This window comes from Sarcophilus harrisii, chromosome 3, assembly GCF_902635505.1.
Source record: "Sarcophilus harrisii chromosome 3, mSarHar1.11, whole genome shotgun sequence".
Taxonomy (NCBI): domain Eukaryota; kingdom Metazoa; phylum Chordata; class Mammalia; order Dasyuromorphia; family Dasyuridae; genus Sarcophilus; species Sarcophilus harrisii.
In genome coordinates, this window is record NC_045428.1 from 483,734,026 (window position 1) to 483,757,775 (window position 23,750).

General features: G+C 35.2%; 2 protein-coding genes across 5 annotated transcripts in view; both read left to right on the plus strand.

Moving 5' to 3' along the window:
* Window positions 1-3,074, plus strand: part of CUL5 (cullin 5) — an 89,041-nt gene extending 85,967 nt beyond the window's left edge. For all 3 annotated transcript variants that reach the window (XM_012545050.3, XM_023499475.2, XM_023499476.2), the window contains one exon: window positions 433-3,074. In XM_012545050.3, coding sequence (XP_012400504.1) covers window positions 433-627 — 195 coding nt within the window. In that variant the 3' untranslated portion in view covers window positions 628-3,074. The remainder of the gene's footprint in view (window positions 1-432) is intronic.
* Window positions 3,075-12,667: 9,593 nt separating this feature from the next.
* The window catches only part of ACAT1 (acetyl-CoA acetyltransferase 1), a 37,897-nt gene continuing 26,814 nt past the window's right edge, over window positions 12,668-23,750 (plus strand). The window contains exon 1 of one of the 2 annotated variants that reach the window (XM_031961097.1): window positions 12,668-12,724. In XM_031961097.1, the coding sequence (XP_031816957.1) occupies window positions 12,683-12,724 (42 nt within the window). In that variant the 5' untranslated portion in view covers window positions 12,668-12,682. Of the gene's footprint in view, window positions 12,725-13,221; window positions 13,454-23,750 lie in introns of those variants that run through there. The other variant, XM_003764254.4, reaches the window with a different exon arrangement.

The window sequence follows — 23,750 nt, forward strand, 5'->3', positions numbered from 1 at the left end:
TGTTATCAGGTTTATAATTCATTTCTTACCTTTTGGATTCCTGATTTGAAATATATTTTCTCTGGACCTACATAGGTGATTTTTAGTTGTATAGATTTGTGACTTCATGGGTTTAGATCCTCCTGCCACCAACATCAAAATTATACATAACTTATAATTTAACAATAATATTTGTGGGATCAAATGATTTAAACTGTATTCATTCCTAGGCTATATAGTTAGAAAGAATACATCTCTTACATAAACATCAGACTTGTCTTACTTATATTCCCATGGTGATAAATCTCATTCTAGATGGTAGGGAAAAAATAAAGATAACATTTCTAAGTCAGTTTTATTTTTCTTGACAGAGTTCTGCTTTGATTTTTCTTATGTCAAAATACATCCTAATCCTTAATAAAATAAATCCTAATCCTGTCATTCTGTTTTTAGGAGGCTATCATCCAAATAATGAAAATGAGAAAGAAAATTAGTAATGCTCAACTACAGACTGAACTAGTAGAAATTTTGAAAAATATGTTCTTACCACAAAAGAAAATGATAAAAGAGCAAATTGAATGGCTTATAGAGCACAAATATATCAGAAGAGATGAGTCAGACATCAACACTTTCATATACATGGCATAACTTTGAAGACTGTGGAAGATGTGGAAAAGCCAGATGGAAATGTGCTTGGGCAGACAGTTGCAACAGTGTGTGCTGGAGATTGACTCATTTGGATTTTTATTACATAAATATCAAAATTCCTGCCTTACTTACAAAAGGACTGTTTTGCCAATTCATCAACTAGCATGATGGCATTCCCTTCATGTTGCACACTTTTAACAGCATGCTGTTTTGTGAGGAAACTTGCATTCATGAAGAGCCCATTGTGAGCTTTCTAAAGTTGATTTCATTTATACCCTTCAGGAGGATTACAGGTTTTTAGAAGTGGAGGTTGGGGAGGTACCAGGGAAATGTATTCTTTTTTTTTTTTTTTTTCTTTTACTTCCTTTTTTATTTAAAAGATAAACATTACTTGCACAAAGAATGATTTTCAAATATTCATGCACTGAAAAACTGCTGTTGTTTTTTTAAATGCAAGTAGAACTAGAAACAGCACTTTCGGTTATTTATGATCAACCGAGTAATGTACTGTCTACCTTTGGTGAAATAGAACTTTGGGAGAGATATACATCACAGTTGAAAAAATATGCCTTTGTTATAATATCAGTTTGTTGGCTCAAATAATTGCTTCAGTATGTGGTAAGAGATCATAATGATACATAGGTAATGTAAAATATTTCCATCCTTTAAATCTCAACTTCCTTTAAGAAAGGAGATCAGTTTCTTCTTTGTTTGCTGTAAAATGGCATGGATATTTTGATCTATTTGGCCAAGTTTAACAAAACCTTTTGAAAAAGTAAATTAGTTGTTTCATTTGTTTAAAGAAAATTGTTACACAGTTGCTTTTCAGGGCCTGCACTAGTAAAATGAATATATGTTAAATGTGTTTGGTACAGTTAATATTTGTGATCTAAATATCTGCTACATACAATTAATATTTATGTTTCAGATATCTGATAAGTGCATTAAAAAGAATACAAAAACCTCCTACTTGGAATGTGACACATTTACATGATTGCTTTTTTGTTTTTTCATTTTTATACTGTAGTAACATTTTGTTTTTTACAGCCCCAAATACCTGTAAGGGGGAGGAAGGGAGATAAGGAAACTGCATTTTTAAAAGGCCTGTAAATCACTTTGAGGTGGGAGATATGAGAAGCATCATCATAGGATGACATACAAACAAAGAAGCAGAATTGATACAATTTTAATATGAGCAGCCAACTTGCCAAATATTTGGCTTATTTATAAATACTTGGTATGTTGAGATATCCACATGACAGCAATTACCTTGTTTCTTTCTGTCAGTCAGTTGATAGTAGTAACTTCATGGTTGCTGGTACCCTGATTCCCAGAGTCATTGAGTTCTTTAAACTTGGGGAAATAAGTAATAATTTTAAAAAGAAAAAGGGAAAAGAAGTATTCCCCTTTGGGAAAGAAAAGCTCAAGTTGGATTTTTATTCATTGTGGTGCAAGTTTCAATTTTTCTTGCAAATAATTATTTTATATACTGTGTGACATAAAATATCAGAATTTTTCAGAAACAATATGATTTTGATGAAGGGAGTAGGAAATTAAATGCTGCAGCACTGAAAGGAATACAGTATTATATAATTAGCAGCATGCATTCAAGAGCATTTTGTAGACTAAATTCCTAACCCCCAAATGTTGGAGATAGCTGCTATTAAGAAAGAAAAATAAATAAAACCTTAGATGAAAATTTTGCTATTTATATTCTTATGCCTGTTCTAAAGCTCATAGGAAATTGGAATTTTTTGTTAAAAATTTAAAATGTTGCAGTTCACTTTTTAAGGTAGCTTGAAAGTGTCAAAAATGTTAGCCCAGAAATTTTCAGAATTGAACTAAAATAGCACATTTTGTTTTCTAGCTATATAAAGGCTAACAGTGGATGAAATTTGGAAAAGAAAATGTGTAATAATAATAATGGTGACTTCATGTATAACAAAACTTTTGATATTGGCACATTTACTTGTAATACAAGAACGCCAGAATAGGAAATAATTGGGTAAAATTGACGCCACTTTGAAAGTTTAAAGTCTTTCTGCCATAATTGTCTTGAGCACTTTTTACAAATTCCTAATCTTTCTGTCATTTAACTTAAGAATGAGAGCCATGATGTGTTGATCTGCAAGGCAAGCAAAATATAAAAGTGGGTAGCTCTAAGCCCATAGCAGACTTTTCTATTAAATTTTGTAAAATTTTGTTTCATAGCTAATTATGTCCTAATTATATTTTGCGCATCCAAATGGGAACGAATACTGTAGCATTGTAGTTTTCTTCAATTTTCTGGTATATATACAAAATTAATAACCTATAAGTTATCTAACTACTTTTCAGTGTTTGTGGAAACAGTTAATTAACAAGGTGCCTATAACATTGTTCAATTTTATTTAACTATGTTTTGACTAAAAATTTGCTATGTTTAAAAAAAAAAAAAAAAGCAAAATGACACCAGCAGCTTGCTAAAGATGCAGAATCACGTTTAGCATCCTTCATCAGGTCAGTTTCACCTATATGCACTTAAAGCTAGTGTTATCTGGGGTAAGAGAGAGAACTGACGTAAAGTGTTTTTTGTGAGAAAAGAGTATTTAGAGATAAAATCAAAAATGTTCTTCACTTGCAATATGGCAACAGTGCACTTTTAAAGCTTAATTTTAGCTTTGAATATTTATCTCCAAAGACCTAGCTTACACAGGTGCTGCATCTGGAAAGTATAAACAAATGTTGCCACATACACTGCCATAGTGAATGGATGTGAGACAAAATTGACCAAATAAAAAACGTGACAGATTGTAAATTACATTTCTAATGAGTTTCAGTGAGAAAAATATTACAATTTTTTCTTTTCCAGTGATTTAATGAAGATCTTCTTATAAATTCTCAAGTCTTCCATGTTTTTCATTACATAGATGGTCTCCTTCATTTTTGTTGGCCCATGTATCTCTTGCTTGTTTTGAGCATGAGTAAAATGTTCCAATATGAACAAATATTAGCTTTCTTGTTTTCAATTTAATATGTAAAATTTAGTAGAAATATGATCTGAATAGTCAGAAAACATTTTGCATTAGGATGTTATTTTTCCTGTAAAGTGCAAATTTTAACAATTCACTTTGGGCAAGAAATTTGCTAGTTTTACAGAAAGATTTACTAACTTAAATGCAAACTGTGTTTTTTCTATTTTCATGTAAATGACTGGGATGCTATCTTGTAAATTCTTCCAAGGTCATATTTGTGAAATAAACAGTACATGAAAGCTTTCCTGTCATATACATTATATGTAGTCTGTGGAGTGTTGATAAAACTTGAGTTCCTAGATTGTAATCTATCTATGTATGGTATTTACAATATTGAATGTGTGCCACTTCATACCGAGATAATAATGCTGTACAATTTTGAATGGTAGCAGTTTCCATATGGCAGTCAGCTAAACTATTTTGATGTACTGCTTAATTTTTGAATTTTATTTTTTAAGTTGTATAATTTATTTTCTTGCGAAATAAAAAAAAAAAAGTAATACAAAAGACTTCCTCTTATCCAAGAAATTTTGGTGTCCTACTATGAAACAGTTTTTAAATTTGAATAAAATCTCTTGTGCTAGGTTTGTTGTGTTATATATTAAATGAAGCAAAAACAAAACCCACAACCTTGCTCTAAGAATTTAAAATGTTGTGGCAATGAATTTATTCAGATTATACATTTTATTTTCAAATGAAGGCTAGAGGTTAGGAAATATGGTTTTAAAACCATTTCTCCATCATTTTGTAATGTGACAGCAAATGGAACAGAACAAAGTCTGCAAACTTACTGACCAGAGAGATTGACTTTAGTTTCAGAGAAAATTATTGAAGAGATCATTAAAGAGATGGTTGGCAAATATCTAAAAAGTAAAGTAGTTGATCCAGCATAGCTTCATTAAGAACAGGTTAAACCCAACTAATTTCATTTCCATTTTTTATAATACCAAACAAGTGGATGAGGAAAACACTATTAATATAAGATGGAGAGTTCTGATTTAGATTATATAACTAATTCTGCATTCATCTGTTTTTTTTATAGATAATTTCAAAAAGTTATTTTTTAAATTATTCAATTGTCTTTGTGACAAGAGGTCTTCCCATGGAGTATCTTAGGTTTCTATACTTATACCAGAACTGCTAAAATTTTTATCTGTGACTTGGAAAAAGGCATAAATGGTATATTCATGAAATTTGTAGATGACAGATCTAGGAGGGATGACTAACAAACACAGTAATAATAAAGAACCACCAAGACTTTGACAGGCTGGAGCATTAACCTGAACCAAATAAGATGAAATTCGATAGCAATAAACATAAAGGGCTATATTTGACTACAAAACCTCAGATATACAGATAACAGGTAAAACAATGATAGCAGTTCTAAAAAGAATCTTAGAATTTTGTTGGATTGCAACATCTAAAGGAATAAACAGTGTGATGTGGTATCCTGAAAAGCTAATGTAATTTTGAACTTCATTGTTTTTATTGTTCATTTGTCTGGTCCTGTCCAATTGGTTGTGATCCTGTGGACCATAACGCCTCAATATTGTCCTTGGAGTTTTCCTGGCAAAGATATTGGAATCAATCGCTATTTCCTTCTCCAATAGATTAAGACAAAGAAAAATGACAGCTAGTAATTTTCTGAAACCAAATTTAAACTCAGAATCCAAACTTACTGAATCCAGGCCCAGTACTCTATGAACTGTACTAGCCAGCTGCCTCCTTGGATTTCATTAAAACAGTATAATTTCCAGAGTTAGGGAAGTTATCTCACTACTCTTGGTATTGTATTGGAAAGATAGCCAAAATGATGGAGGACCTTTTGCCCCAATAAATGAGTATCATTTAAAGGAACTGAAATTGAAGAAATGAAGTTTTAAGGAGCATGAGATAGATAGCCGTCTTCAAGAATTTGAAATGTTGTCATTCGAGAAGGAATGAGACTTGGGTTTTTTTTTTGTTTTGTTTTTTTGGTCCCAAAGGGCAAAATTGGGAGAAATGGGTGGAAATTGCAGAGAGGCAAATTTAGTTCAATATCAAGAAAACTTAATGCTCAGAGTTGTGCAAAACTGAAATAGCTTGCCTTAAAAGGCTTACCTCTTTTCCCTTCTTAGAGGTCTGCAGGATGGGCTAGATGACCACTTGTGGGTATGTTATAGTGAAGTTCTTTTGTGTGTAATTATGGCTACTGAAGTTCACTCTAATCCTCAAATTCTGTGAAATTAGGCATGTCCTGGGGATCAGTACACATCAGTGGTAAAAAGGTTCTGATGTACATAAACAAATTTACTTCTTGGTTCTAACAAATTCCACATCTTTTTTATCTTTCTTTTTTATCCTTTGTATATATGACATTGTATGGGCATATATTTGGCACTTAAAATTTTTTGTTATTAAATTATTACTTTATAATTAGAACTTAGTATCCGGATAGTATCCAGATAAGGATGAATAGATTCTATTTCAATGAAAACTAAATTTCATCACCTGTTTATAAGATGCCAGTTATACCATTGGAACTATACAGAACTTTAGAGAAATCAGGTACATATTTCTCCAGTTGACAAACAATAAAGCCAATTACACTAATTTGGCAATAAGTGCTACTTAAACTCACAGATTAGAATTAACCAATATTCTCTTCATTTTTTCAATGTCCCTTGAATTTAGTCATATATTAAAGAGCTTTGGCATTTTGTCAGTGGAGAAATTAATGAAATAATTTGATCATTTGAGGGAGTGTTTTTAAAAAGCTATTTCAATGCAGAAAGAAAGGAATAGCTAATCAAGATATGTGGGATTAAGGTTTTTGTTAACAGTTTAAAAAGTAGGAAAAGGGGCATCAATTAAATTTGTGTTTTAAGAGTCTTTGAAAGTAAGAAGACTTCTACACGGTCAAAAGAAACCTAGCTTTTGTTAAATGTTTGGTGAAGCATTGAGATACTAAAAAGAATAAAGTGTTGCACAGCACAATAAATAATTGTTTTTCCCTCTTTATTTGAGTTAGCTTCATTGATGGGGGAAAGGAGAGAGAGAGAGAGAGAGAGTGTGTGTGTGTGTGTGTGTGTGTGTGTGTGTTGAGACACATATGTTAAGGAATTCTGAATTGGCCAGGAATTATTCCTGGTCCAGAAAACTATAGGGAAAGCAAGCAGCTGTTCAAAGATTGGCTGGATGTTTGAGGGCTACTGTAGCATAATCCTAATCTTATGAATTCATTTGATTTCTCAAGCAATTCTTTTAAAATTCTGGAATTCTCTAGTATCTTTGGAACCAAAAACCAAGAGAGATTTACCCACTCAAATCTGTTTTTTTGTTTTTAATAATTTATTTGCAAAGCATATCCATTGGGTAATTTTTCCAGCATTGACCCTTGCAAAACCTTTTGTGCCAAATTTTCCCCACCTTTCCCCCATCTCCTCCCCTAGCTGGCAGGTAGTCCAATACATGTTACATATGTTGAAATACATGTTAAATCCAATATATGTTTATATATTTATACAGTTATCTTGCACAAAAAAAAAAATCAGATCAAGAAAGGAAGGAAAAGAAAAACTGAGAAAGAATACAAAATGAAAGCAACAGAGAAAGTGAGAATGCTATGTTGTGTTCCACACTCTGTTCCCATGGTTCTCTCTGGGTATAGATGGCTCTCTTAATCACTGAACAATTGGAATTGGTTTGAATCCTCTCATTGTTGAAGAGAGCCATTTCCATCAGAATTAATCATGGTATAGTCTTGTTATTGCCATGTATAATGATCTTCTGGTTCTGCTCATTTCACTTGCATCAGTTCATGTAAGTCTCTCCAAGCCTTACTGATAGCTTGCTGGTCGTTTCTTACAGAACAATAACATTCCATAGCATTTATATACCATAATTTATTCTGCCATTCTCCAACTGATGGGCATCCACTCAGTTTCCAGTTTTTAACCACTATAAAAAGGGCTGCTACAAACATTTTTGCCCAGAGGGACCCCTTTTTCCCTCCTTTAAGATCTCTTTGGGATATAATTCCAGTAGAAATACTGCTGGATCAAAGGGTATACACAGTTTTATAACTTTTTAAACATAGTTCCAAATTGTTCTCCAGAATGGGTGGATCTCTTCACAGTTCTACCAACAATGTATCAGTGTCCCAATTTTCCCACATCCCCTCCAACATTTGTCATTATCTTTTCTTGTCATCCAATCTGACAGGTATGTAGTATCCACTCAGATTTGAAGAAGACCGTTTTCTTATGTCAAGCAGAGAAATATAAATTATCCTATGCTCATTTTTAAAAATAGACTGAACAAAATGCCCTTAATCATTTTGTTCTGTAGAGGTCCAAGTTAACTCACATAAATTGCTTTTTGTGCCGTACATATAATTGACATTGTGTCATGTTTGAATAATAAAGTGGTTTTATTTTACTGTGGTAATGAGTTTCCACAAAATATACCAAAGCTCCTTTTTAAAAAATGCAGTTATAGTTTTGGGATATCTTATTAGTTTGCATTTATTATTGATGTTTTTTTTAGCCCTACCTGTAATTTTGATCTCCCTTGCAGATGGGCAATTTCTTCCTCTATTATAGTCTTAGAGAGTTGCTTGGGGCAGATAAGAAACAATTTGCTTTAACACTTTCTGCCTCTGTTATCCTGGGCAAGTCACTTAACCCCAATTGCCTCAGCAAAAAAAAAAAAAGTCTTTAAATGTTTCAAAATAATGTAAGAATAACTGAGTATTGATGTAACAATGTATAGCACCAAGCTGTTATTCTAATAATTATTAAGACTAAATCACAAATAGTCAAAGGATATGAACAGACAATTTTCAGATGAAAAAATTGAAACTTTGTAGTCAGATGAAAAGGTGCTCCAAATCAATATTTATCAGAGAAATGCAATTAAGCCAACTCTGAGATACCACTACACACCTGTCAGATTGGCTAAGATGACAGGAAAAGATAATGACAAATGTTGGAGGGGATGTGGGAGAACTGGGACAATGATACATTGTTGGTGGAATTGTAAATACATCTAGCCATTCTGGAGAGAATTTGGAACTATGCTCAAAAAGTTATCAAACTGTGCATGCCCTTTGACCCAGCAGTGTTACTACTGGGCTTATATCTCAAAGAGATCTTAAAGGAGGGAAAGGGACCCACATGTGCAGAAATGTTTGTGGCAGCCCTTTTTGTAGTGACAAGAAACTGGAAACTGAATGGATGCCCATCAGTTGGAGAATGGCTGAATAAACTGTGGTATATGAATATTATGGAATATTACTGTTCTGTAAGAAATGACCAACAGGATGATTTCAGAAAGGCCTGGAGAGACTTACACGAACTGATGCTGAGTGAAATGAGCAGGACCAGGACATCATTATATACTTCAACAACAATACTATATGATGACCAGTTCTGATGGATCAGGCCATCCTCAGCAACGAGATCAACCAAATCATTTCTAATGGAGCAGTAATGAACTGAACTAGCTATGCCCAGAAAAAGAACTCTGGGAGATGACTAAAAACCATTACATTGAATTCCCAATCCCTATATTTATGCACACCTGCATTTTTGATTTCCTTCACAAGCTAATTGTACAATATTTCAGAGTCTGATTCTTTTTGTACAGCAAAATAACATTTTGGTCATGTATACTTATTGTGTATCTAATTTATATTTTAATGTATTTAACATCTAATGGTCATCCTGCCATCTAGGGGAGGGGGTGGGGGGTAAGAGGTGAAAAATTGGAACATGAGGTTTGGTAATTGTTAATGCTGTAAAGTTATCCATGCATATAACCTGTAAATAAAAGGCTATTAAATAAAAAAAAATAATTATCCCCTGAAAAAAGAGCCGCTAAAAAATCAGCAGGATGGGTTCAGAGAGACCTGAAGAGACTTACGTGAACTGATGCTGAGTGAAATGAGCAGAACCAGGAGATCATCATACATGGCAACAACAATATAATACTATGATCAATTCTGATGAACTTGGCTCTCTTCAACAATGAGATGATTCAGACCAATTCCAATTGTTCACTGATGAAGAGAACCATCGACATGCAAAGGGAGGACTGTGGATCTGAGTGTGGACCACAATATAGCATTCTCATTCTTTCTGTTGTTGTTTGCTTGCATTTTGTTTTCTTTAAAAAAAAAAAAAAAAAGACTAAATCACACCAACCCTGAAGTCAGGAGGCCCTGAGTTCAAATGTGATCTCAGACACTTAACACTTCCTAGCTGTGTGACCCTGGGCAAGTCACTTAACCCCAATTGCCTCAGTGAGGAAGGGGGGAAGGGGAGAACTAAATCAGAAACATCTTCAAATTTGTTTTGAAGAAAAGAATTTAGTGTAATCCGTTTCCTTAGAAAAGAGTAATTTAAAGAATATTCTCTATTACCTAAATGGGAAATGTCAATTTTATTTGAGTTTATTATTTAATTTGGAATTACCACCTAGGTATTGAGCATGTCCTGTAGTACAAACATGTTTTATTCACAAAAACATTTTCTATTTAATGTTTCAAAACTGAGTATTCAACATATTTATATTTCCTACTTCAGAATCTTATTACAATTGAAATTTATATGGCAACTTTTAAGATAAAGTTATGTATTATAGGTAATTTTCTTATAAAAAGTGTTCTGTTATTAGTTTCTTAGCATAATCATCCTCTTGGAGTGGAAAATAAGCAGCTAAATGTAATAATAACAATAAAAGGTAATAATAACAAGTGAATAAAATTTTATTTTTAGTGAAAAAAATTTTTAAATAATAAGATCAAATACTTATGTATGCCAAATATAAGAACTGATTTCAGAATTTTCTGATTTTTCAGTTTGTATTTGAATTTCCTAAAAATACCAATGTAAAAATTTGCTAACCTATATCACAAGACATTATAGGTAAAAAACTGAAGTTCCTTCCCATTCTGGAGGTGAAGAATGAAATAGATGATGAAATAAAACACCAGATAGTTGAATAAAGCAGAATCTACTCCAATTAAAAAGATACCTTTTAGTCTTAGCCTAAATAACTATATTGTCGGATTACCAAATTTCATAATTAAAAGGGTCATCCTACAAGTCAGATCCTCACAGATTCTTTTTAGTTGTCCCTTGGCCTGTTGTGGGCAGTATCTAAATATCTGGTTAAGGTTATAGGGCGCAGTCAGACTCTTCCTGTTCCAGGTCACCAGAATGATGATGTTAGCTACCAAAATGATGGCATGTGGTGTGAGATCCCAAGTACATTGGGGTTATGGGTTGGTATTATGAGTCATCCCAAAAGAATTTGTAGGCATAGACCTAGAGTGGGCTAAATTCCAAGAGGAGTTGGCAAGGAAAGGGGTTTTAGCAATTGATAAGAGAAAAGACAAGTTCCTTAGTGGAACTCACAGTTAACTGGGAGGAAGATGCAATTAAAGGGAAGATGCCATAAGATAGGAATACTCCACTGACTGAACTGGCAGACTCAATTCGCAGATAAATTAGCAAGAATCTACAATGTGAGCAGATCTTTTACAGCGGAAATATAACCTTGAGGGTTAGACATCATAATTTTGGCTTTCTGATTGGATATAATAAAGGTGGGGTTTCTAGAGACCTCAACATGGGTTGAACCTATAATCAAAAGTGTACTTGAACAAAAAAACCTTTAAGAGCAAAAGGCCCACTTAAAGCTAAGATGGCTTCCCATATTGCCTTAGGAGTATTATAATCCTATGACTGCTTCAGCCTTTCTCTATCAGTGCCCACCTAGATACCCAGGATCTCATCATAAATAAGGATAAAAGCAGCAAGGAGTAGAAAAATATAAATTCTCTGGTCTAGAAATTTCTAACTTGATATTATTAGGTTTGACCTAGTTCTTATTATCTGACTGCATTATTTGCCTAACAAACTTGAATTGTATTAAGATCTATTTTGTAAGATATTTAACAGAAAAGGGAAACTTGAAGAAACAAATTCACTAGAATTTGCTATGAAGTCTTACTGATTCCTGAAGTCCAGGGGAGATCTCCAGAGAACCAAAGGATGCATCAGATGTTTTCAGAATAAGGAAGTTTTATGAGATGAAACTTCTGGGCCTTAAGAAATGATGGACCAGTGAAACGTGACAGAATTTTAGCTGTTGCCCCCAGCTATAATGATTCTGTCAATTTCTCACATGGAGTTCATTAGAACCAAAGGATCTTTTACCTATTCCATGCATATCTAGCTACTGCTCCAGCTCCAATAATTCTGTCACTCTTTCAAGAACGTCATTAAAGCAAAAGGGGGTTCTCCCTTTTTCCACTGCTACCTTAATACAAATACTGGGATTTCCCCCATGTATACTTGATCTAAAGGTTTTGGAAATCTCCTCTGAGATCATCCAGTTTTCCTGCTCTTCCCAATCTCCTATTTTTTCTTCTCTATATAAACCCTCATCTTACTCTGCTGGACTGCTGTTTCCCTTAAAGGAGAACACTGCTCTCTCCCTTAAGAGCAACATTACAGTGCATCACCACAGTCTCCTTTAAACCTCTAAACAAATGCCTTTGATTGGACTGGAAACTTGTCTGAGCCTGAATTTTATCAGACACTCGGTAAATAAATGGATCCCTCTCTTTTTATTTCTTCCTCATGCGCCTGTTCTGTATAACACCTGCTTTCTGGGGCTTGCCTCAAACAAGCTTCTGTCAATGCCAGGATCAATCTATTTCCCCTTTCCCCGTATTATTCAATGTCATACCAGTTAATTATTCACTGAGAAGACTGCCTTCTCAGAATCAGAGCGGGGAAACGACAGAAAATTGTTAATACCAAATCTACCACAACCTCGTGAGTATCCTCGAAATGTTACAATTCCAGTAATGCCCTTATATGCCTATGCTTCATGCCAATGAGGTTGCTCCGCACCTCAAGCCGGAATTTTTCCTTCCGAATAGTCTCCACCCGCCCCCTCCCCCACCCCAAAGTAGCGCCTGACTCTCTTACGGCTTCTATTTGGATTCATGGCACAGAGGGCAAAACAGCTAGAAGGAAGTGGTCTTTATGGCTCTGACCGTCAGGACGGCAGGCTTCTCTCGTGACCAGGTCTGGCTACTTCATAGTATCTCCTCCCCTCCTAAAACCATAAAGAACCTTTTCGTGGGTCTCTTGGGGGAAATCCATTGTGTCGCTCAGAGTAACAGCTTCGCTAGTCTGTTACCTCATTTTTTTTTTTTTTTTAGCCCATGAGGAAGTGAGTTTTATTTATTTTTTTTATTATAATAACTTTGTTATTGACAGATGTTAATCTCAGTGAAAACACTTTGTTCATTAACTTGATTTATTTCAGGACGACATTTATAAGAGTGCCTCGGCTCAGAGGAACTCTACCCTAAAGCTCGGCCTTTTTCAGCCTAGAAAATACATTCGGAACCGAACTCCGGAGTCTCGGCAGCGCCCTCCCTCCGGGTGCCCGCCCAGAACTTAAGGCTGTTCAGGCCGCTGTCTCACATTTCCGGTTTCTGGCTCCCAGCCAATGGTGCCTCGCTGAACTGGGAGTCATATTCCTATTGGTGGAGACGATGGGTGTGGTTGTCCGTGAGGGGAAGGAGACTGCTCCCGCCCAAGATCCCCAGCCCAATCCCGAGGCTGGTGGCTTGCGGGTGGCTTCTGTTATCTACGCGTAACCCGGGGCTGAACAAGCTTGGCGCCTTCTCGGGAGTCTGTGGGCGCCTGCGTTAGCCCTCGAGATAGCTGAGAGACATGGCGCTGCTGGCGTTTCGTTTGGGCCGAGGAGCTTTCCCGGCCGGTCCTCCCCTCCGGAAGTTGCTGCGGGTGAGGAGCCCTCTCTCGGGTCGGGCTGAGCCGTTACCCCGGGAGGGAGGGCAGAGTTAGAGACGCTCCTGCTTCCTGCCTTAGGGTAAATGTGAAGCTCTCTCGGCGAAGGGAGCACTTCCGGATCTGAGGGAGGATAGTTAGACCGGCGCACCCTCAGCCCTCGGGATGGGCCTGGCGCTTTTGTGCTCAGCGACGAGGTGGGGGGTGGGTTTTAGAGCCACGAGACCCTTCCTCCTTTCCCCAGCCCCTCCTTCCCTTCTCCGACACAGCTCCTGCCTTCCAGGGACAAGGCAACAAGCCGTTTTTTTTTTTCTTTTTTTTTTTTTTTTTTTAATAGCCTTTTATTTACAGGATATATACATGGGTAACTTTACAGCATTAACAATTGCCAAACCTCTTGTTCCAATTTTTCACCTCTTACCCCCCCCCCACCCCCTCCCCTAAATGGCAGGATGACCAGTAGATGTTAAATATATTAAAATATAACTTAGATACACAATAAGTATACATGACCAAAACATTATTTTGCTGTACAAAAAGAATCAGACTCTGAATTATTGTACAATTAGCTCAACAAGCCGTTTTTAAGCGGTGCTGGGCCCGGTGCTGAGCAATGGGCGGGTGGCGGGAGACAGCCTGGCAGTAACTGGGTACCTAATAGACACACCGAGAGCACTTAGAAGGTATGTATTCTAGAAGAGGAGGACAGTGGAGCTCGGGAGACTCAGAAAATGGCTTGGAGCGGAGTCTTGAAGCCGGGGAAACGAGCGAGGGTAATAGAACAACATTTCAGGCTCGGAGGGGGCTGGTGCTGTGGGTTCCCGGAAGAAGCACTTTGGTTTTCCTTGGCTTCTGCCCCAGCTGTCAAGGTCACCAGTCCCTGCTTCCCGAAGTAGCCCCAAACTGTCAGTAGTTGCTGCAGTGCAATCTTCTGGAATATTTCACCAAATTGGACGTTGACATTATGGAAGAGAGAGCCCCATACCTACTCAAGCTGCCGATTTCTCAGAGGCATTTTGTTGTTTTTGCCCGTTAAGTTTGTAAAATCCAGGACTTTGTTGAAGAATTTCATAGACTTCCAGCTTTGTTCCTTTTATACATTGTCATCCTTATTTAAATCGGGTACTTTTCGGATGAGTGGAAAGGGTCAGAAATACTAGATGATGAAAAAGACTGAAAGAAATTATAACTCAGTCTTTGAGCTCCTGAAAAAGTTATTTTAAAGACATAGGCTTACTACGTACTCTTGATTAAATCTTTCAGTAATTGCTAACCGAGTACAGATAGGGCAGAACATTGTGTGATATGCAAATGAATGAATGTAGTATCAAGGAGCATTCAACATTTTATGGGAGAATAAGATTTGAACCTAATATCTATAGTATTGAATGAGTTTTGCAGCTCTGCATGCTTTTATTAGACTTGGTTCTAAATCCAAGCGCAGCCACTTATGTATGACCTTATTTTCCTTAAATTTAAAGCGAAGAGATTAGTTGGTTATTATAAAAGTATTTAGCTGGTGCTTAGCCCATAGTAGGTGCTGTATGAATGTTTATTTCCTTCCCTTTCCCCTAACTCTGATACTCTATCATAATATGAAATAAAAGACTCAACTGATAACAAGACAAGTTGGACAAGTTGAACTCAGCAGGAGGAGGAAAGCTGGCTGGATTGCCATTAGAAAGTTGGGAGGTAAGAAGAGGGAGAGAGCATTTTTTGTATTGACATAGCATGGGGGAAGGGATTGACAGAAACCTTACTGGTAATGTAAACCACCAACTATTTAAGGGCTGGGGCTGTTCATTTTTGTTTTTATATTTCTAACAACTAACACAGATTAGGAGGGCTTTGACTACTAGATTAAGGAGTTTGGTTTCTTTTTTGGTAGTCATTTTGACGGAAAGAAATGATGGTAGAAAAGGGAATTAGAAAGTTTTTAAGCAAGGAATGATATGAATGGCAGTTTATGAAAATTAATCTTATAAAACATTTTTTAGAGATTCTTTTCTAACAAGATGACTCTTATTCACAAATCTAAATTATTCAAGATTCCTTGAAAAAAAACAATTCAAAGTAAACTTGTTCATTGATTTTTCTGGTCATAAATATTAGGTAAAAAAAAAAAAATAAAAAAAAATAAGGGAGGTAATACTGCCCAAAATTGTTTGCCAGTGTGATGGAGAAATTATGTAATAGAATCTTAAGTTGATAAAAGATTCTCTATAGAAGGTGATCTCTTTTTATTATTATTATTATTATAATAACTTTTTATTGACAGAATCCATGCTAGGGTAATTTTTTTTACAACATTATCCCTTGCACTCACTTCTGTTCCGATTTTTCCCTCCCACCCTCCACCCCCTCCCCTAGATGGCAAGCAGTCCTATATATGTTGAATATGTCCTAGTATATCCTAGATACAATGTATGTGTGCAGATCCAGACAGTTTTCTTGTTGCACAGGGAGAATTGGATTCAGAAGGTAGAAATAACCCGGGAAGAAAAACAAAAATGCAAACAGTTTACATTCATTTCCCAGTGTTTTTTCTTTGGGTGTAGCTGCTTCTGTCCATCATTGATCAATTGAAACTGAATTAGGTCTCTTTGTCAAAGAAATCCAAGAAGGTGATCTCTTGCAGGTGCTTCTGTTTGTAATTCAGGCTGTGATTTCAGTTCCAGAACATTATTAACTGTAACTTCTGGGGAAAGGGCCAGTTAGTCCACACAGGAAACTGTGTAGGAGGCCTGGGGGGCCCCAGTTGATATAGTTGAATGAATCTTAATTTATAAGGTGTAAGACAGCATAAATAAACAAATTGAACTCAGCAAGAGGCAGAAAACTGCTGGATTGCCATTAGAAAATTGCAAAGTTCTTTTAATAACCCCATACCCCTCTAAGAAACAAAGACCTCCCCTTTTATTTTTTAAACCAATCTTGTGTGGTTTTTTAAAACAAGATAGCAGTATATTTAGTAGTATTGTTATGCCTGTGAGGTAGGGAACACAATTTCTGAAGAATCAAAAATTATTATCATATATAAGGAAATGGGAAAGAACATAATATGAAGAAAATTTCATGGAGTTGGAATAGGAGTAAAGAATATCATCAAGAAAAATATGATAGAAAAAAAGTTTAGTTGATCATATTGTCAGGGTTGAGGGTTGACAGTTGGGAAGTCAGAATGCCTATATCTTCATGATACCAAGAGAAATTAAGGAAGGCATCCAACACACTGGGTTGATTTTCTCTTGATTCAGCTTGTAGGAGCATATGGATATAAATTCCCTCCCCCCCCTTTTTTTTTTTTAAAGCTTTTTATTTTCAAAACATATGCATAGATAGTTTTCAACATTCACCCTCGCAAAACTTTGTGTTCCAATTCTTTTTCTCCCTCCTTTCCCCTACTCCCTCCCCTAGATGGTAGGTATGTTAAACATGTGCACTTCTTGTATACACATTTCCACAATTATCATGCTGCACAAGAAAAATGAGATCAAAAAGGAAAAAAATGAGAAAGAAAACAAAATGCAAGCAAACAACAAAAAAGTGAAAATACTATGTTGTGATCCACATTCAGTTCCTGTAGTCCTCTTTCTGGGTGTAGATGGCTCTCTCCATCAAAATTGGATCCAGTCACCAGTGGAACTGGCCTGATTACCTCTATGTTGAAAAAAAGGATGTCCATCACAATTGATCATCATATGATCTTATTGCTATATACAATGTTCTATTGGTTCTATTCACTTCACTTAGCGTCAGTTAATGTAAGTCTCAGGCCTTTCTGAAATCATTCTGCTGATAGTTTCTTGTAGAACAATAATATTCCATAACATTCATATACCATAACTTATTTAACCATCTCCCAACTGATGGGCATCCACTGAGTTACCAGTTCCTTATCATTCATAAAGGGCTGCTACAGACATTTTTGCACATGTGAGTCCTTTTCCCTTTTTCATGTTCTCTTTGGGATATAAGCCCAGTACAAACACTGCTGGATCAAAGGGTATGTGCACAGTTTGATAGCCCTTTGGGCATAGTTCCATATTGCTTTCCAGAATGGTTGGATCATTTCACAACTCCACCAAAAATTATTAGTGTCCTGCTTTTCCCACATCCTCTCTAACATTCATCGTTATCTTTTCCTGTCATCTTAGCCAATTTTAGAGGTGTATAGTACTACCTCAGAGTTGTCTTAATTTGTATTTCTCTGACCAATTGTTATTTAGAGCATTTTTTCATATGACTAGAAATGGTTTTAATTTCTTCATCTGAAAATTGCCTCATCAATGCATACAAATTTCATGATCAGATATGAATCAGTCATGATCTGTATTATTGGAGGGAAAAATCCAGAAATCATAAATCCATTTAAGTATTTGAGTTGTGTTTAATATTGCATCAGAATATATATAGAAGTGAATTAGAAAGGAAAATGACAGACTGACAAACTATATTGTAAGAAAATAAGATATTGTTATCTAGATTTGAATTAAAGTCCCATACTCTAATGGTATCAAAGGGAATGAGAAGAAAGATTATGAGAGGATTGGGATGATTTTAGTGACTGAATAGTTGTGTTTTCAATAGGCATAGAGGAGTCAAAGCTGATGTTGCTTATGGGGGAAAATGGTGTAATTAACAGAAATGAGAAAATCAAGACGACCTGACTTTTGGTTGAGGGGTCGAGGAAATAAGATAAATTTGGCTTTTGAACAACATTTAAGTGAAAAATTTTAATAGGTTTTTGGAGCTGCAACACGAATTGAGGATGGAAGAGGGAAGGGGAGGACAAGGCTGGAGAGGGAAAAATTTGTGGGTCTTCCATAAAGAGATGATAGTTGAGTTTGAGTTTATATTAAAATCTCCAAGAAATAAGGTAAAGAAAAACTAACGCTGGTAAGAAACAATTAAAGGAAATGTCCTTACCATATTACTTCTCCTTAAAAACTTTCAGTGTTTTCCTTTTGGCTAATAAAGAAAAAATACTCCTGGTATTTAAGCTCTTTGCAAAAGAATGGCTCCAATCTTTGCAGTTGTATTTAACAACAATAATATTAAAAATAATTAATATTTATTATATTATAGAACTTTAAGTTTTGTAAAACACATTACAAATACTATTTTATTCTAATAGCAACTCTGAGAGGTAGGTGCTATTATACCCCTTTACAGATTTATTCCCCTTTTTACAGATGCGGAAACAGGCAGATTGTAGTTGTGACTTGCTACTGTCACAAAGCTAGCTAATACCTGAAGCTGAAGGTGTGCCATGATATAATCCTCCCTAGGTGATTCATTGTTTGAAGATGGCATACTGTTTCCTACTTCCGTTCTTTTCCAGATTTCCACAAAATATCAAAATTCCTTCCATGCCAGGCTCAGTTACTACTGTGAAGAATTGAGCTTATTTCCTGTATCTCCATTCTTTTCCCTCTCCCAGTCTCCATTTTTTTCCTATTCAAAAGTTTCTTATAGCAATTTGTTTTTGATCTTTCTTTTTCCTTATTATACTATACATGTAAAGATAGTTTTCAACATTCATTTTTATAAAATTTTGAGTTCCAAAAATTTCCCCTTCCCTTCCTTTCTTCTTCTTCCCCAAGCTAGCAAGCAGTCTGATATAGGTTCTACATTCATTTTTTACATATTTCTATATAAGTCATGTTGGAAAAGAAGAAAATCAAAACAAAAGGGGAAAACCACAAGAAAGGAAAAACAAAACAAAAAAAAAAAGGTGAAAATAGTGTGTTTTGATCTTCATGAAGTTTCTATACTTTTTTCTCTGGATGTAGATGACAGTTTTCATCTAAAGTTTATTGAAATTGCCTTGGATCACTATATTGCTGAGAAGAGCAAATTCTATCATAGTTGATTATCATACGATCTTGCTATTATTATGTATAATGTTTTCCTGGTTCTGCTTGCTTCACTCAGTATCAGTTCATGTAAATCTTTTCTGACTTTTCTGAAATCAGCCTGTTCTTCATTTCTTATAGGAAATAATATTCCATTACATTCATATATCATAACTTATTTAGCCATTCCCTAATTGATGAGTATCCATTCAATTTTCAATTCTTTGCCACCACAAAAAGAGCCATACAAACATTTTTGCAAAATATGGGTCATTTCCCCTCTTTTATGATTTCTTTGCAATACAGACTCAATAGTGGCACTTCTGGATTAAAGGGTATAGCCCTTTGGGCATGGTTTCAAATTGTTTTCCAAAATGGCTGGATTAGTTCACAACTCTACCAATAAATAATACATATAGTGTCCCAGTTTTCCCATATCCCCTCCAACATTTATCATTATCTTTTCTTGTCATTTTAGCCAATCAAGAAGTATGAAATGGTACCTCAGAATTGTTTTAATTTGCATTTCCCTTTTCAATAGTGATTTAGAGCATTTTCTCATATGACTATAGGTAGCTTTAATTTCTGCATCTGAAAATTTTCTATTCATGTCCTTTGACCATTTATCATTTGGGGAATTATTTGTATTCTTATAAGTTTGTCAAATTTCTCTGTATATTTTAAAAATGAGGCCTTTATTAGAGACTTGACTGTAAAATTTGTGTTTTCCAGCGTTCCAATTCCCTTTTAATTTTGGCTTCATTGGTTTTGTTTGTGCAAAAGCTTTAATTTAGTGTAATCAGAATTAATCCATTTTAGATTTCATAATGTTCTCTGTTTTTTGTTTGGTCATAAATTCCTCCAAAAATCTGACAGTAAACTATTCCTTACTCTTTTGATTTGCTTATAGTATCCACCTTTTATGTCTAAATCATGTACCACTTTTGACCTTATCTGGCAAACTATTTTCCAGTTTTCCCAGCAATTTTTGTCAAATAGTAAGTTCTTATCTTAGAAGCTGGAATCTTTGGGTTTATTTATCAAATAGTAGATTATTAGTCATTGACTATTATGTGTTGTATACCTAACATATTCCACTGGTCCACCACTCTATTTCTCAGCAATAAAACTGATTTTGATAGCTGCCTCTTTATTATATAATTTTATATCTGGTATGGCTAGGTCACCTTCCTTTGCTTTTTTTTTTTTTTCCTATTACTTTCCTTGATATTCTTGACCTTTTATTTTCCAAATGAATTTTGTTATTTTTTTCGAGCTCTCTAATTTTTTGCCAGTTTGATTTGTATGGCACTAATTAAGTAAATCAATTTAGCTACTAGAAGTGTCATTTTTATTATATTAGCTCAGCCTACCCATAAGCACTTGATTTTCTTCCAGTTGATTAGAGCTGACTTTATTTGTGTAGAAAGCATTTGTAATTGTGTTTGTATAGTTCCTGACTTTGTCTAGGCAGATCACTCCCAAATATTTTATATTAACTACAGTTAGTTTAAATAGAATTTCTCTTAGTATTTTTTGCTGCTGGACTTTGTTGGTAGCATACAGAAGTGCTGAGGATTTATGTGGATTTATTTTGTATCTTGCAGCTTTGTTAAAGTTGTGAAATGTTTCTAGTAGGTTTTCTTGGTTCTCTAAGCATACTATCATATCATCTGCAAAGATTGATAGTTTTGTGTCCTCGTTGCCTGCTCTTAATTACTTCGATTTATTTTTTCTTTTCTCATTGCTAAAACTAACGTTTTTAGTACAATATAGGAAGGGTAGACCAATAGTTCAAAATGCCCAAGGAGATATTGTGTTCTTCATTCAGGGGTAGTTGGATGGTGGTGATTGTCTTTTTGTTCGTGAGGACTAAAATGATACATCCATGTTATAGTTAAATTATAGTTTGCCTGACTGTGGCTGATGAAATTAGTACTAGCTTGGAATGCTCCATCATCAGGAGGGCACATAAAGTCTATGGGAACATTTGTGGTGGCTTATTTAAATTTGTACATCTTATGTTTGTTTTGTGCTAACTTCAGTTCTGCTTTGTTCATAGAGCACAGTACATTTCTGTTGAGAACATTCCATGCTGGGCAATCCTGTGCCAGTGACTTCCATATCACATTGATTGAGGGACACTAAAGCACACTTTTAATGAAAGATAATTCTGCTTTCAGTTACATGTAAATATTTATTTTGGGATAAATCACTTTGTTATTTAGTAGAGGTGTACTGTCTTTAATATTGATAGGAATACATACTGAGTGGTGGGGAAGGAGCTTTTAGGCAGAATACATTACTTTAATCTTTTTATTAGAGGAATTTGCATCTTAAATGAAGAATATAATTTACAGAAATCTTCATAAAATACAATTTGTAGACAAGATATGGTATCTAGAAAATCCCATTGTTTCAAACAAGATTAATCAAAACAATAAATAGATCCAGCAAGATCAGAGGATATAAGACTAACTTCCCAAATCATTTAATGTATTATCATTTACTAACAATAAACATAAAAATGTAATTTTTTAAAAAAAGGCAGCAAGTTCCTCGCATGTCAAACCACCATCATCACTATCATTATCCCCATCTAGATGACTGTCTTCCCCTCAGACCTAGATGGAGAGAGCTCGAGACCCTGAAGCAAAGAACCTTGGCAGTAGTGGTTCTTCCAGTTCAGTGCCAGCAGTCATCATCTTGGGAAGCTACCTCTATGGAGATGTACCTAGGCATTTGTTCCTGAAAGTGCTACATCATAGCTATTGAATACCCAGAAGTGGGGGCTGGTAGGTGGCACAGTGGATAGAGCGCCAGTTCTGAAGTAAGGAGGACCTGAGTTCAAATCTGGCCTCAGATACTTAACACTTCCTAACACAGACCCTGGACTAATCACTTAATCCCAATTGCCTCAGCAAAAAAAAAAAAAAAAAGAAGAAAAATACCCAGAAGTGAAAGTTCTTGTTACCAAAATCAAAGTCCTTGGCACTGTTAAAATATTCCACTCTTGAAAACAAATATGATTTAAATTGGAAATCACATTAAAGAATAGACATTATTATTCTCCAACTGATGATTGGTCAAAGTATATGAACAATTTTCAGATGAAGAAATTAAAGTCAGTATCTATAGTCTTATGAAAAAAATGCTCTAAATCACTAATTCATGTTGGCCCACTCCTACTGTGTTCCAGTTACTGTTAATCTTATGATTAACCATCTTATGACCATTTGGAGCAAGTTAAAACCACCACCTCATACCTATCATATTGACTAAGATGACAGGAAAAGGTAATGATAAATGTTGGAGTTGATGTGAGAAAACTGAGACACTGATATATTATTGGTGGAGTTGTGAACTGATCCAGCTGTTCTGGAGAATATTTTGGAACTATGCTCAAAGAGCTATCAAACCGTGCATACTCTTTAATCTAGCAGTGTTACTACTGGATCTGTATGTCAATGAGATCATGGAAGAAGGGAAGGGACCCACATGTGCAAGGATGTTTATAGCAGCCTTTTTGGAGGTGGCAAAGAATTAGGGGATAAATGGATGCCCATCAGTTGAGAAATGGCTGGATAAGTCGTAGTATGTGAATATAGTGGAATATTATTGTTCTATGAGAAATAAGTGAGCTGGTTTTAGATGGACCAGTGCTGGGTGAAGTGAATGGAGACAGGAGAATGTTTTGCATAGTGATGGTGGGCTTGTGTGATGGTCAGCTATAGTGGACTTGTCTCTTCTCACTGGCTCATGGTCCAGTGCCATCTAGACACCTAAAAGGAGAAGTGTGGAGCCTGGGGGCAGATCAAGGAATAGTATTTTCACCATTTTTTTTTTTTTTTTTTGCATTTTCTTTCTAAAGGTTTTTCCCTTTGTTCTGATTTTCCTTTCACAACATGACTAATGTGGAAATTAGTTTAAAATGTTTATTTTTATTTAATTATTATTTAATGTTTAAAATTATTATACATATATAACCTATATTAGATTGCTTGCTGTCTGGAGAGGTTGGGGGGGAGGTAAAGAGGAATTCAAAATCTTAAAAAAATGAATGTTGAAAAATTAAAATATGCCCACAATTGATCTCTGTATTTAATGAAAATAGGGAAAGAACTCAACCTGTGACTTCATCAGTAGAGGAAATTCCTTTTGCTTATGCATGTCAGCACCTTCTCTACTGCTTACAGTCTTAAAAAGAGTTTCCCAGAGAGTTAAGTGACTTGCCTAGGGTCACACAGCTTGTATTATCAGAGGAAGGACTCAAACTCAAGTCTTGTTGGCTTCTGGGTAGCTTCCTATCCATTATTCATTCCTCCACTCTTCAAGGCCAATTTCAGTAATATCCATAAAGAGAGGGAGATGTATTCTCATATTTCCTCTTTAAAGTCATGTTTTTGTTAAAATTGATTTGCATAGTGTTCAGGTGC